Source organism: Alligator sinensis, unplaced genomic scaffold, assembly GCF_000455745.1.
Source record: "Alligator sinensis unplaced genomic scaffold, ASM45574v1 scaffold1011_1, whole genome shotgun sequence".
NCBI lineage: Eukaryota > Metazoa > Chordata > Crocodylia > Alligatoridae > Alligator > Alligator sinensis.
Genome location: NW_005842785.1, coordinates 271,070 through 283,836, shown reverse-complemented (window position 1 = coordinate 283,836; position 12,767 = coordinate 271,070). Strand labels below are relative to the sequence as shown.

The 12,767-nt window shown below is 42.4% G+C and overlaps 1 protein-coding gene across 5 annotated transcripts in view; it reads left to right on the top strand.

Moving 5' to 3' along the window:
* LOC102387470 (protein lifeguard 1) overlaps nt 1-12,354 on the top strand; it is a 16,564-nt gene extending 4,210 nt beyond the window's left edge. For 2 of the 5 annotated variants that reach the window (XM_006034952.3, XM_025191068.1), the window contains exons 2-10: nt 3,518-3,855; nt 6,222-6,300; nt 8,008-8,061; nt 8,169-8,259; nt 8,981-9,018; nt 9,100-9,187; nt 9,982-10,071; nt 10,555-10,602; nt 11,651-12,354. In XM_006034952.3, coding sequence (XP_006035014.1) covers nt 3,552-3,855; nt 6,222-6,300; nt 8,008-8,061; nt 8,169-8,259; nt 8,981-9,018; nt 9,100-9,187; nt 9,982-10,071; nt 10,555-10,602; nt 11,651-11,800 — 942 coding nt within the window. In that variant the 5' untranslated portion in view covers nt 3,518-3,551 and the 3' untranslated portion in view covers nt 11,801-12,354. Of the gene's footprint in view, nt 1-1,586; nt 1,722-1,760; nt 1,834-3,129; nt 3,242-3,517; nt 3,856-6,221; nt 6,301-8,007; nt 8,062-8,168; nt 8,260-8,980; nt 9,019-9,099; nt 9,188-9,981; nt 10,072-10,554; nt 10,603-11,650 lie in introns of those variants that run through there. The other 3 variants (XM_014525333.2, XM_014525334.2, XM_025191069.1) reach the window with 3 other exon arrangements.
* Nucleotides 12,355-12,767: the final 413 nt, after the last annotated feature.

Here is a 12,767-nt window from a genome sequence, read left to right as displayed (position 1 = left end):
GACAGTGTCAAAGGCCTTGCTGAAGTCCAGAAAGACTACATCCACGGCGACACCTGCATCAAATGCTTTTGTGACCTGATCGTAAAAGGCAATCAGGTTGGTCTGACATGACCTGCCCCTAATGAAACCGTGCTGGTTGCCCTTGAGCATCATCCCCGATGCCGGCCCGTCACAGATGTGCTCCTTGATGATCTTCTCAAAGAGTTTCCCCAGGATTGAGGTAAGACTGATGGGCCAATAGTTGCCTGGGTCCTCCCTCCTCCCTTTTTAAAGATGGGGACCACATTGGCTATCTTCCAATCATCTGGCACCTGGCCCGAGCACCACGAGCGCTCGTAAAGCTGTGCCAAGGGCCCTGCAATAACCCCTGCTAGCTCCCTCAACACCCTGGGGTGGAGAGCATCTGGACCTGCTGATTTGAACACGTCCAGCCCCTCTAGTAGCACTCTCACCCGGTCCTCCTCAACCTTAGGTCTTGAGGCATTCCCCTCGAGAATTCAGTAGAGCAGTGATCAGAACCCAGGTCTTCTCTCCTGGAGCAGGCTGCAAGCTTTAAGATATAGAATCATGCTCACAGTTGCATCCTTTCTCTGTCCTAATTAATATTCTTAATACTGACCAAAGCAGAGCAGCTTTTACAGGAGGAACTGAGGGTGTATACCTCCAACATCTTCAACCTTTTTAGACTCAGGGCACCTTGACTTGCAGACAGAGGGAGCCCCTCCTTTTCCTGACACATGAGACATGTCTCCTCTCCCCATCCCCCCTCCCCATTTTGCCTTGATGCATGAAGCTCAGGGGTTGCCCTTTTCCCACTGGGAAGCATAAGGGCAGAGGCAGCACATAATGTGTCCTGTCCATGGTGGTGGCACTGCTGATCTGAGCTCTCAGATAGGACAGCAGCAGCAGAAGCTTCATAGCAACCCTTCCTAGCATGCCTGGCTGGAACGAGAGACACCCTTCCTGCCACTGCTGCTTCCCAGTCTAGCCTCACATGGCATTTCCCAGAAACAGGGGTGTGGTAAGGCAGTTCTACCTGGCAGCACCCTTAAAAGGATTTCATGGCACCCCAGGATGTTGTGGACCTCCACTGAGAATCATTGCCCTATTCCTATAGGATATTCCCAAGTGAGGTGGGAATATAAGTTCAAATTTCCTGGACCAGGAGGAGGAGTTAGCCCCCCGTCTCCCACACACTGTGTATGTGTTCAAGCCACACAACGTCTAGAAGAGGGAAGCACCACTGACTTCTTCAGATACTCTCTCAGGGATAGGACCAACATACCAGTACTTCCCCAGAGTTTCCCAATGCCTGAAGCTTACAAAGAACCTTTTCCCAACTATTTAGTTGGTCTAATAAAAGATATCACATCTACCCAAATAACCTTTCCAGTACTTCCTCACTCTTTCAAAGACAGGCTTAGTGCCCTAACTCCAGGAAGGCCTTGCACAAGCTTCGGAAAATTTGGATCTAAATCCATCAGCTTCTTTCTGACACTTATCTGCTAACAGAGCCAGCCCATGCAGGTGTGGCTAGTTAAAGGAAAGAGCAGCTGCCTCAAAACTAGTCATCAGCTAATGAGCCAGTGCGCGAAAGTCCTGCATTAGAAGCCAGTTATTTATTAGTCTATATGTTAAATAGACTTTTTAGAAAGACTAGTTTTGGTTGGTCTCCCTCTGATTGCAGGATGTGCTCTGAAAACAGGAACATAATTCATTAGGTTGGTTATTTTATTTTGTATGTATTTTTCTCAGTTCTGGTGCCTTCTCTTAAATATAGCCTTAGTAATAAGCTGGTGATACTGCAACTAAAACGATCAAATTTAATAACATGTAAGTCTTAAACTTATCTTTTGCACTTTGATCATTATGGATAAATTAATTAGAATCAAATGTAACTTTTTTGTTAACACTTCTTATGTTTTATTGTCAGTATTGAAGAGGATGTATTTCTTGTTGTTCAAATTAAAACAAACAAAGCTAGCATTATATTGGAAGTCAATTTCAGGTTTTGTTAAAATCATTATTCTAAAATACTGTAAAATTGTCAGATTTTTTTTTTCCAAAGATAAAAAAATTATAGGAATGCACATTCCCAAAAAAGAAAAAAAATAAATCCTAATGTTTTTGTTTTCATTGCCAGGAGTATAGATCTATTATAATACTGTATCCCTTATCCCTTCTATTTGCCAACTGTTCAACTTTTACAGAAAATAAAAGTTAACCTTCCCAAGCTTTATCTCCTGGGCCTGTAGAATGTGTTGCCTCAGAAAGCTTTAAGCCAAATGCTTTTTCAAAGGGCTCAAGACTTCTATGAATTACAGAATGTCGTTAGCTTTGCTGGTACTATAATAAAAGTAAGCAAACACCCTGCTGTAGGGCACAAAACACTGCTGGTGCTGTTCTAATAGGAAAGTGAGGTACTCAGTTGCCAGTGGGGATTGGAAAGGATTCCTTTCTTGCATTTGCCATACAGCACTGTATCATTGGTAAACCGAGGAGACTTAGTGGTGGTTGCTGTTGTGCACAGCCTTTTTTTGCCCTTAAAGAGGAAGGACATTTTCTCCTGAGGCGTTTAAAAGTGTTGGTTACTGTTGGAGGCAGGGCACTAGGGTACTTTAATCTGAATTAGTGTAGTGATTTTTCTGACTATTTCATTGCATAACTGGGTTGAAATGAAGTATTTTTGTTAAGAAGGTCAAGTAGTATAGCTTTCCTGACTAGGACCAGGTTTTGGTATCCCTGTGTATTTGGCAGGTACACACGGTAGATGCTACCAAGATCAAATAGTTTTGGTCTTGATACAAGGGTCTGGCACCCTGGAATTAAGCAATTTAAGGTTTAATCTCTCTCTGATGGCTTCTTATTTTTGTATGACTTTGTGGACTCTTCAGAGTGTCTGCTCATCGTGGCAACTCCTTAGAGCACAGTCTTATACAAAATGGGGAGAAATGGAACGGTCAGGGTTTTACTGCTGCAAACAAACCAACACAAGCTAGTAATTTTTTCTATGGGTGGCTTTTATATTGTCATGGCTCACAAGGGAGAGAAAGGCATCTTTATCTAGCTCTCCTTGAACACTTCCTGCCACGTAAATAATTTCTTAACTTTGATAAAGAAGTCAGGTGTGACAAAAATTGATCAACAGTTTGGTATAAGGCAGGATCTTACGTCTGACAGGAGCTCAGTTTTGTTTGTTCTCTCATACAAATAAAGTCTCTACTCTGGGGGAGAAATAATGGTAAGTTAATAACAGGCCTTAATTTGACAATGTTAATAGCTGTGTAATTGTTACTATGGCTAGGAACTTGTATTTTTCTGTTAATAGAAAAGATGCATAATTCCCTTATTTAAGAGGCTGAAGTGTTTTTATACATGGTCTTGTTAAGTTAAAGGAAGAATGGTATGTGTGTGTATTTTGAGGGGAGGGAGGGGCAGGAAGGAGAGGGGATGTCACTGATTCAGGTGTAAAGTATCCTGTCTGTAGATATAATGCTACTAACTCATTTTGTTTCAGTTACTCTGACAGAAAAGAAAAGTGTTATCTGAAGATGGAGAGAAATGAATCATCAAATTATCCTGGAGCTGCAGGAGAGAGTCCCTTCAATAAGAACCAGTATCAGGGCAGGGGGGTTCCACCAGCCCAATATTGGGTCCAGAGTCATCCACCAGCAAACCCTTCACCTTATGTTTTGAATGTGGAGAATCCAGATCTGCCGCCTCCTGCCTACCAGCATCAAGCAGCTGGAGAAGGAATGCCAAATGATTGTCTGGCTGCAGCCCATGACAAGCCCCCTGCATATCAGAGTCCTATGGAAGAGTCCAGCCAATTCTCTGACAAGGCTATCCGCCAAGGTAAGAAGCGGGTGATTTCATGACCTAGGCTTCATTCTGAGAAGCAGCTATGCTAAGGGGGCAGAGGAGGAAACTCATTCAAAGGCACTCTTGGATGTAACTGTCCTTGTTGGAGAAATTAAACATAGGGAGCTCTAAAAACTAGCCCATGATCTTGCTAAAGTACCTTCTGTGCAGCTAGTACCATATTGGAATCTCACAAGTCTCCCGTAAACAGTGTAGCATACTTGCTGGTGCAAGATAACATAAATTAAAAGTTGATCAGGGTTCCCTCATTTATTTTTACAATAAATTACTTTTTATGCTTTGTAGGTTTATCTATTGGAAACCATTATGTGTGTCCAAAGTACTGCAGAGCATCTATCTAATTAAACTATACTCTTTGAGGGTTTTCTGTGGGTGTTCAGGTTCTGTAGCACAACTTGAAAGATGGCCACTTGCTTGATAGAGTATATGATGTTTTAAAATCTTGATTTTAGAGCCTTTTACCACTTCAAATCCCCTTGCTGTCTAGATGCTGAAAGTCTCAGCAAACTCCAAACCATGTCCCTATATTCTTGTCTATATAATATTGAGGTTCAGCTTTAAGGGTTGAGGACAGCTCAAACCATGGGCTGCCTATGCCTATCTTGTACTCAGTTACCACAGTTCTCCACATTGTAATTTTTGAGCATGCCATTAAGGCATGTCCTAGATACTCTTGGGGAGCCCTTCTAGGAACAGATTTGTAGGTTACTTGTCTCCATTTCCCGAACAGGAGGGAGAGAAAGGTGTAGAAGTGTCAGAAGTTAGGTAGGGAAGTGCTGCTGGCAGACTTCATGGGCCAAACGCACTGCAGATAGAAGTGGACTAGGAAGTGAGTGGATATAGGGTCAACTTCCAGTTCAGAAATTCAGCAAAGTTTCCAGAGTTGGGCTGGACTACCCTTGGGCCCAGCTAAGAGGCTCACGGTATAGATGATTGGCAGGTACGGGCTTGAGGTAAAGTTAACATTATCAGTGTGAATTGATTGTGAGAGCTATTTTGGCAAAGCCAACATGGAATTTTTAGCACCACTAAACTTGATATACAACAAATGATGCTGCAAAATATATCTCCATAATCTCATTATGGGTTGTGCTCCCAGATGCGTCTGAGCTTTGCAGCCCTCTAGAACATACATGGCTCTCTGGGACTGAACAAGTATCTTCTCAGGGGTATGTTCAAAGTGATCTGTGGTGCAGTGCCCCACTTGCTATTTACATAGCTTGCTATGGATATAAAAACTTGTTTTGTCCCTAAAGGACTTTATATTTTTTAGCTAGATTTCCTGGCAGAAGGTGGAATTCTGATAGCTATTTCATGGTTGTTCACATTTAATATTTGCATTTAGTTGCATTTACACGCAGCATGGACTGATTTAGGTTCTAGCCCTCCATGACTCAGATGTCCCATGAACTTAGTACCCAGATTCACCTTTGGAGCCAGGTCTTATTTCTTTTAAGGCCTTGCCTACATTAGGCTGTTTTGGCCACCAAAAGTTCTGCTGACAGAGACAAGCCACTACAAGAGACCCGCCAGAGCACATTCACAGCTCAGTGGAACTGGACAGATCCATGTAGCTCTACTTTACAGCTGTTCTGGCCAATTGTGGAAGGCACTATGTCACTGGGGGCCAGCCTGTTTGGCAGGTGTGCCCTGTGTTCCCTATCTGATTTCCATTTCTGCCTTCTGCTTCCTGCCCTGTCTGCTGCTGTGCTGCCCGTCCCCTCCCTGATCTGCTGCATGCCACACAGAGGCTGTCCCTGCCACTTGTTGTACCCATGTCTAAGGTTGGCTCCAGTATGAGAAGGCATTGCTGTTAAAGGGCTATCTATGGCAGTTGGTAGTGGACATGGTATGCTTACCTGGAGCTTCTGTAGGTTTTTCACTATTGCCCAGCAGCTTTCTGTGTGGGAGCTGGTGTTGCTCTGCTAGCTGAAAAAAGGGGCTGTAACTTCACAGTGGTGCTGTGGGTATGGACACAATCATATCTACACAGTCTTCAGCAACTGTATGCTGGCAAAAGTGGTGCATCTGACACTAGAACACCTAATGCCTTTTTGAAAAACACAAAAAACGTCACTAAAGAAAAATCAGACTTTTGGCTTCAAAGGAACTACTTGTGGCTTGATATACATTCTTCTTGCAGGCTAGTAAGTGCCATATCTACTAATTCATATTTCTCTCTCTGTATCAATCCAGTAGTAAGCTGTGTGTATGTGTGTGTTTTAATGCTATAGATATAATCTAAATTGTTTAATTCATGCTAGTTTAAAATGGAATGATGTTGAGCACAAATTTACTGAATCCATCTACTTTGAAATAATATCTGCATTATTTTCTAGCTTTCGTCAGGAAAGTGTATCTCATCTTGACTGTTCAGCTGGCTGTAACTGTTGGCATAATCTGCATGTTTATTTACTGGTAAGTGTTTTGCAGTGCTTTTTTGTGGGGTTTTTTTGTCCTCATTAACGTATCAACAGCCAAAACTGTGATTCAGTTCAAAGCAATCACAGATCTGTTAGAATTGGCTTGTAAATTCTGCGAAGAGCCCTCCTCCTTGTCCAGTTAGTCTCCCTTTTCAGCCTACGTTTCACCAATTTTATTCTTTTCTCTGCACTGATCTGTCTTCTGCCCTTCTTAGCTGCTTCTTACAGGTTCCTTACCCAGCTTTTCCCAAGCAGCTTCTCATTCCTTCCCTTCCTGCCTCTAGTCTCAGTCTTTCCAGACTTCTTTTCCAAATCTACTCTCTTTTACCCTCCATATGGTTCTTTTGTTACATATGCATTCAAATGATGCAGTCTTCCCCACTGAGCGACTTGGATGCTGGTGGTAGTGTGGGAAGCATCATTAGAACCCAGGCGAGAGTCCTAGTTCCACTGTCCAGCACTACCCAGCCAGGAACAACCATGACCGGGAAAGTCTGACTCTCCAGGCTGGAGAGAATGCATGAATTCCTGTCATACGTAGGAAATGTGACAGGATGGAGGATGCTCAGTAAGCATGGAGCTTTACTTAAGCCAGTGGTTCCCAGCCTTTTCGGTCAGGCACCCTCCACCACTTTTTAAAAATGTGGCAGCAGTTCCAGTTGTGAACTACTGTTGTGCTCAACTTGCCTTAGTGCTTCTCTACCAGGTAAGGCTGGCAGGTACAACTGTCTCATGTGCCTGCTGCATGTGTGCATGCTCCTCTTGGGGGGTGCCAGGAAGGGCTGGAGCATAGGTGAGCACTCCTGTCTGCTTCAGGCTTATCAGAGAGTCCTAGTACAGGAGGAGCGCATGTGTACTGCAGCCCTAAATTCTAGGGATTTCTCCCTGGCTGAGGCAGCAACAGGGATGGTGCTTGTGAGGCATCTTGTGGCACCCCAACTGAGAACTGTTGACCTAAGCCCTAGCATGTCTTTATTGAACATGCCCAAATGGCTTATTTTTTCAGTCTGGCACTGTGCAAATTTGGCCAGGTTATTCCATGAGGATGGCAGAAGGCCCATCCTTGAAGTTAAGGCCACCTCATGCCAAATCTCAAATTCCTGCCCTAAAGCATGAGGATGCCTGAGCCTCTCAAAGAAAAGGTAGCTGGAGTCTCCGAAGTGGGCAAAATGTTTTGGCTGAAGTAAAAGTCCTGAGGTCAACACCTGGCACATATTTGCACAGCTTGAACACTAATTTAGCAAAAGAGGTTTTTTTGCTTGTTTTTTTTAATAAAGCAACTGATGTCTGACAGTGGCAGGAGTTTACCAGCCTGGTTGGTGGTACTGCCAGCCCTGTCTGTCATGGCTGCTTCAAGTTGTGTGTTTCTGGTTCATGCCTACAGCTCTGGAGGAGAGAACAGGGGAGAGGGAATTAATCTCTTGAAGTAAGTGGGAGGAATTCCTGCTTGTGGTGTGGAAGGCCTCTGGTTTAAAGCTGAGGTTGAAGCAGGCTTCTCAACTACTTTTAGGTATGATGAAAAGTTAAGTTTCTCTTTTGCATCATATCTCATTTTCAGGTTTCTTTTCAGTTTGGTATAAATGCCCCCAAATCCAAATTATGAAACAGAGCCAGGGAGGACAGCTTTATTAGTGACATGCCTAAAAAATCTATTCACCCAGAGCTTTGTCTCAAACTCTGTTTCCTTTTTGTCTTGGATTAGGAGGAGACTTAAAGTATGGATATGGATGAATCCCTGGTTTACATACGCTCTGTTGTGAGTACATGGCATTTGGCTAGTAAGAGAGATGGTCCATTATGAATGTTATATAAGTTTAAATGTAACATTTAAACTGTTTAACACAAGTTCTTTCTACCTCTTAGTCCAGCGATCCTTATTTTGGCAATTGTCCTTGCCTGCTGTGATAATGCCCGCAGAAAATTTCCATTGAACTTAATTTTATTGGCAATATTTGTAAGTACCTCACTAGAATTAATGAAGCTCTCTTATTGTCTATGCTCTATTTCCACTAATGTGTGTTATGTGTGTAATGACACATTATAACCTGCCTGACATCTGACTCCCCAGGTACCTCTCCACTTTCATCCCCCTTCTCTCTGCCTCCCCCCGCTCCCCAGTATCTCACCCATTGACTCCTCAATCTACATTTTCACTGACTGCCTGTCTTGTATGCATACCAGCCCAGCCGCTGGCTTCTTTACTTTTCATTCCATCCAGGAAGAGCACACACCAACTGCTGAAACTTCCTTAGCCTGACGAAGGGTTTTTGAACCCGAAAGTTTGCTTAATAATTGTTTTCCAACTATTTAAGTTGGTCTAATAAAAGATATCAGATTCACCCAAAGAACCTTGTCTGCCTATGTCCTTAGACCAACGCAGCTACAACCTACACCCCTGTTCTACCTTTCTGAATTTCACTGCCCTGAGAGGCCGTCTGAATTGGATGTGCCTGTCTCATCTGCAGACATCAAAAGACCCTGTTTTAATTGGACGCACATGTAATCTGATGCCATTGTGACCATTTTGCTTTGCAGTTCTACATAAACTTTCAATAAGATTGTGAACTTCCTCATCCTCTGGTGGGAGGAGCACATTCTCATCCCAGTATTGGTAATGGTAATGACTGCCAAACATTTTTCCTCCTTGCAACTTATTATTTCTGCTTCATTTATAGACAGTCCTTGAAGGCCTAATGCTTGGATCAATTTCAGCGTAAGTCTTTGACCAGTATTTGAATTGTTGGTACTACCTTAATTGTAGTTCACTGATATTTGGTTTATGCTTGGGTTTTAGCCTATTCTATGCGGATGCAGTGATGTGGGCCATTGGTGCAACAACGTTTGTGACTTTAGGACTGTCTGTATTTGCTCTGCAGACAAAAGTAAGTTTTCATTAATACCCTGTCAGCAAGTTACAATAAGTTAATAAACACTCTGCCACTGAATTACATGGGACTGGTTTTTAAAGCATGCCCTTATGGCTTAATTGGAAGCTTTGTGGCAACTAATAAATGCTGGCTCCTCATGGCAATTGCTCCATTGTGATTGCTGTTAAAACATTTACAGGAAATTATTTCAATTAATTAAGATTTCAAATCAAATGGCAAAGCACCTTCAGTAACTTAGCCTTCATGTATATATGACTGATTGAAGTGGATGTGTTAAATGTGGCAATGCTTGCCCCTACTCAGTCCATTGTAGTGGCAGTCTTGGGAGACTGGTGATTGATAATCACCAGGTATCCTGTCCTTACTTCATTGGGGTCTTTGGTGATTTTTTTTCCTTTATTTTAAAAATCACACCAGGGTCCAGGCATAAGCTAGGTGATGATAACTTCAGTGGCACTGGGACTTAGATGGCTATGAATATGCCCATTGGTAGAAATGTAGCTGCCTATAGCCATGAGGGAGGGTTTTTGAGATTCTTGGTGGTTTTCTAAAGTGGCAGTTAGGTTCACAAGTCTCATTGTGATTCCAGCCCTAAATACTTAAACAAAGGACTCTTTCAGCATTACTCTTAAGCAGGGAATTCCTATCTAGGAGTAGAAACCTGTCCTTTCTCCCAGCTCTGGGCATTTGGACAAGTAGCAGCTCTGCTTACCCATGTGACATGCTGTGCAGGAAGTGGTATGACAGTCAGATCTAACCAACTTAGTTTGAATCTATTTTATCTTCAGTGGGACTTTACCATAGCATCTGGAATCCTCCTAGCTGTAGTCCTGGTGCTGATGGCCTTTGGTATTCTTTGTGCCATCATACGGTCATTTGTGAGTATACTTCACACCGTCTCTTACGAAAGCTTACAATACCTATGATTTCTTTAAAAGTTACCTTGTCTTACTTTTAAATATTCTCTGTATTTTAGTTCCAGCTTGTCTTAAGACAAGCTAACATATGGCTCCCCCTGCATCTACTGTTTTTCTCTAAGTGGCTTTGCATTTCTCTGAAAAAAGCCTTCAGTATCTATTCCCTTATCCCGCTTCTGTTAGGCTTTGCTACAAAATGCCTCTCTTCCCTCTCCCATGCTATATCAAAATGCCGAGCCAAACTCCTGGGTGAAACTTTACTGATTTAATTCAAATTTAACAGGGATAAAATTGGATCATTCTGTCTGTGCAACAGAAGTAGATCTTTTAAGTTTCTTGAATATAACAGAACTGGTGGTAGCATGATAATGAAGAGTCAGTTTTACATAACAGATCTGTTTGGATCTAGATATAATTGAACTCACTTTTTCTCCCCCATTGCAGTGGCTGCAGATAGTTTATGCCTCAATAGGAACACTGGTTTTCAGTATAGTAAGTATTTCTTTCTTTGTTCCTCTTTTTCCCCCTTACAATTAATCTACAGAGACTTTACTGCTCGGGGGTTGCCTCACACAGCAACTTGTGTAACAATTTCAGAGGTTCTAACCTGATTAAATATGGCTCCGGTCCCGTCTATACAACAGGCAGTGGTATAACAAGCAGAGCTAGTGCCTGGGGCAAACCCTGGCACCAGGGTTTGAGATCAGGGAGCAAGTTCTGAGAGCTTGATTTCTGCACTGCTATAGTGTACACGCTGGGGTAGGATTAGGTGGGCTGGTGGTGGAAGTACTACACAGCGCAGAAAGAACTAACTTGGAATTTTAAATGGCTCTTTGCTCAGTTATCTTGCAGGAGAAGCTACCTCAAACTCTTTTGTTAACACAAGGGATGCTCCCTCCTCCTATACAGGGTTCAATGGTTTGAACTTTGACATTCAGCTCCTCAGAGCTGAAGAATTTGAATTTAAATTTCCTCTGTTCATGTCTATCACCGCTCTTAATCATTATGCAGTTATTTTCAAGAACAGGCACTGCCTGTGTACATATCGGGGTCTGTGAAGAGGATCTCCGTTTAAAAAGCTCCCAGTAGGCAGCCCAAACACTTGAGTTTGTGTTTAAAAAAATCTGGTCATGTAAAGAGCACACACCAACTGCTGCAGCTTCCTGAGCCTGACGAAGGGTTTTTGAACCCGAAAGCTTGCTTAATAACTATTCTCCAACCATTTGGGTTGGTCTAATAAAAGATATCAAATTCACCCAAGGAACCTTGTCTGCCTATATCCTTAGACCAACATGGCTACAACCTAAACCCCTGGTCATGTAAAGCAAACTTGTAATAATTGAAGGAATTTACACTAGCTACAGTGGCTAAAATTTAGCCATTGAATAATCTGACCAGCTACATCCATTCTTGTTTATGGAAAAGTCACTGGGACCATAACAAGCACTTATCTGCCAGAGAGAAAACAGTTTATATGGGCCAGGAGAGTTCACATTTTGTATCTGTAAAACTGATGGGTTTTCTTGGGTTTATCTTTCAGTATCTTGTGGTGGATACACAGCTCATGCTTGGAGGAAAGCACCGGTATTGTTTGAATCCTGAAGAGTATGTCTTTGCAGCACTGAACCTCTATCTTGATATCTTAAATATTTTCTTGTTCATACTCCAGTTAATTGGGCTTTCACGCTGAAAAGCTACTGCGCGTGAACTGAGACATGACAGGACAGAAACCATGTGAGGCAAAGTCTAAGTGCAAAGCTAAAAAAAAACCTTACAAAAATGTTCTTAGTTTCAGGCTCTTGCCACATAAAGAATAGTTCAGTAAAGTACAACCCTTACACCTGAAACCACACAGTTTCAAGTGTCCCTCCAGCAGCCAGATTTAAGCCGACCAACAACTCAATTTAAACATGAATTTCGAAGGTGAAATGTAACCTCACTCCTCATGGAAGGGCCAAACAAGGTTTGTAGCTGTGAGGAAATAAGGACAAACTAGCTCACACTCAGTATTTGGGTGTATTTTTTTAAACAAGGGTTCAAATAGTGCCTAAAAATTGTGATAAGATGAATCTGAAATAAAGTACCTACACTGTCTTGTTCATATATGGATACTGTGACCTAGTTAAGCAATTCTTTACATAATTCTTTCTGTATCTATTTACATTTGACATAAAGTGTGTTGTATCTTGAGAAGTCAAGTTTTACTGTCATGTGTCTAATACATGTAGAGGAATAAATCTAACTGTAATTGGTGTTTCCTGTATACTTCTTTGCACTAGAAAAGGTGAGATGGTGATGTGTTTTCCAGCTAAAACCATAATACAGCTAGCAATGTTTTTTTATGCTTTGCAGTGAGAATAAGGGGGAGAGATGGAGTCCAGATAATGAAACAACTGGAGTTTTTCCTATTCTATAGACAACAAGGTAAAGGACACTAGCTGGTAGCAGTGGGTCTAGAATAAGGCTTTTCTCCCTTGTCAATATCTTTGAGGTAGGAGACCAAGAAGCCCCAGTTAAATACAGAGAAAGCTTTGTTATCCGGCACCTATGGGGAATAGGGGGTGCCAGATAACTGAGTATGTTGGTAACCTGAGAGACCCGAACAGGCATTTTTGCCTCTTCCACTGTGCCGCCCCATCCACTGCATCCAGTGCGCC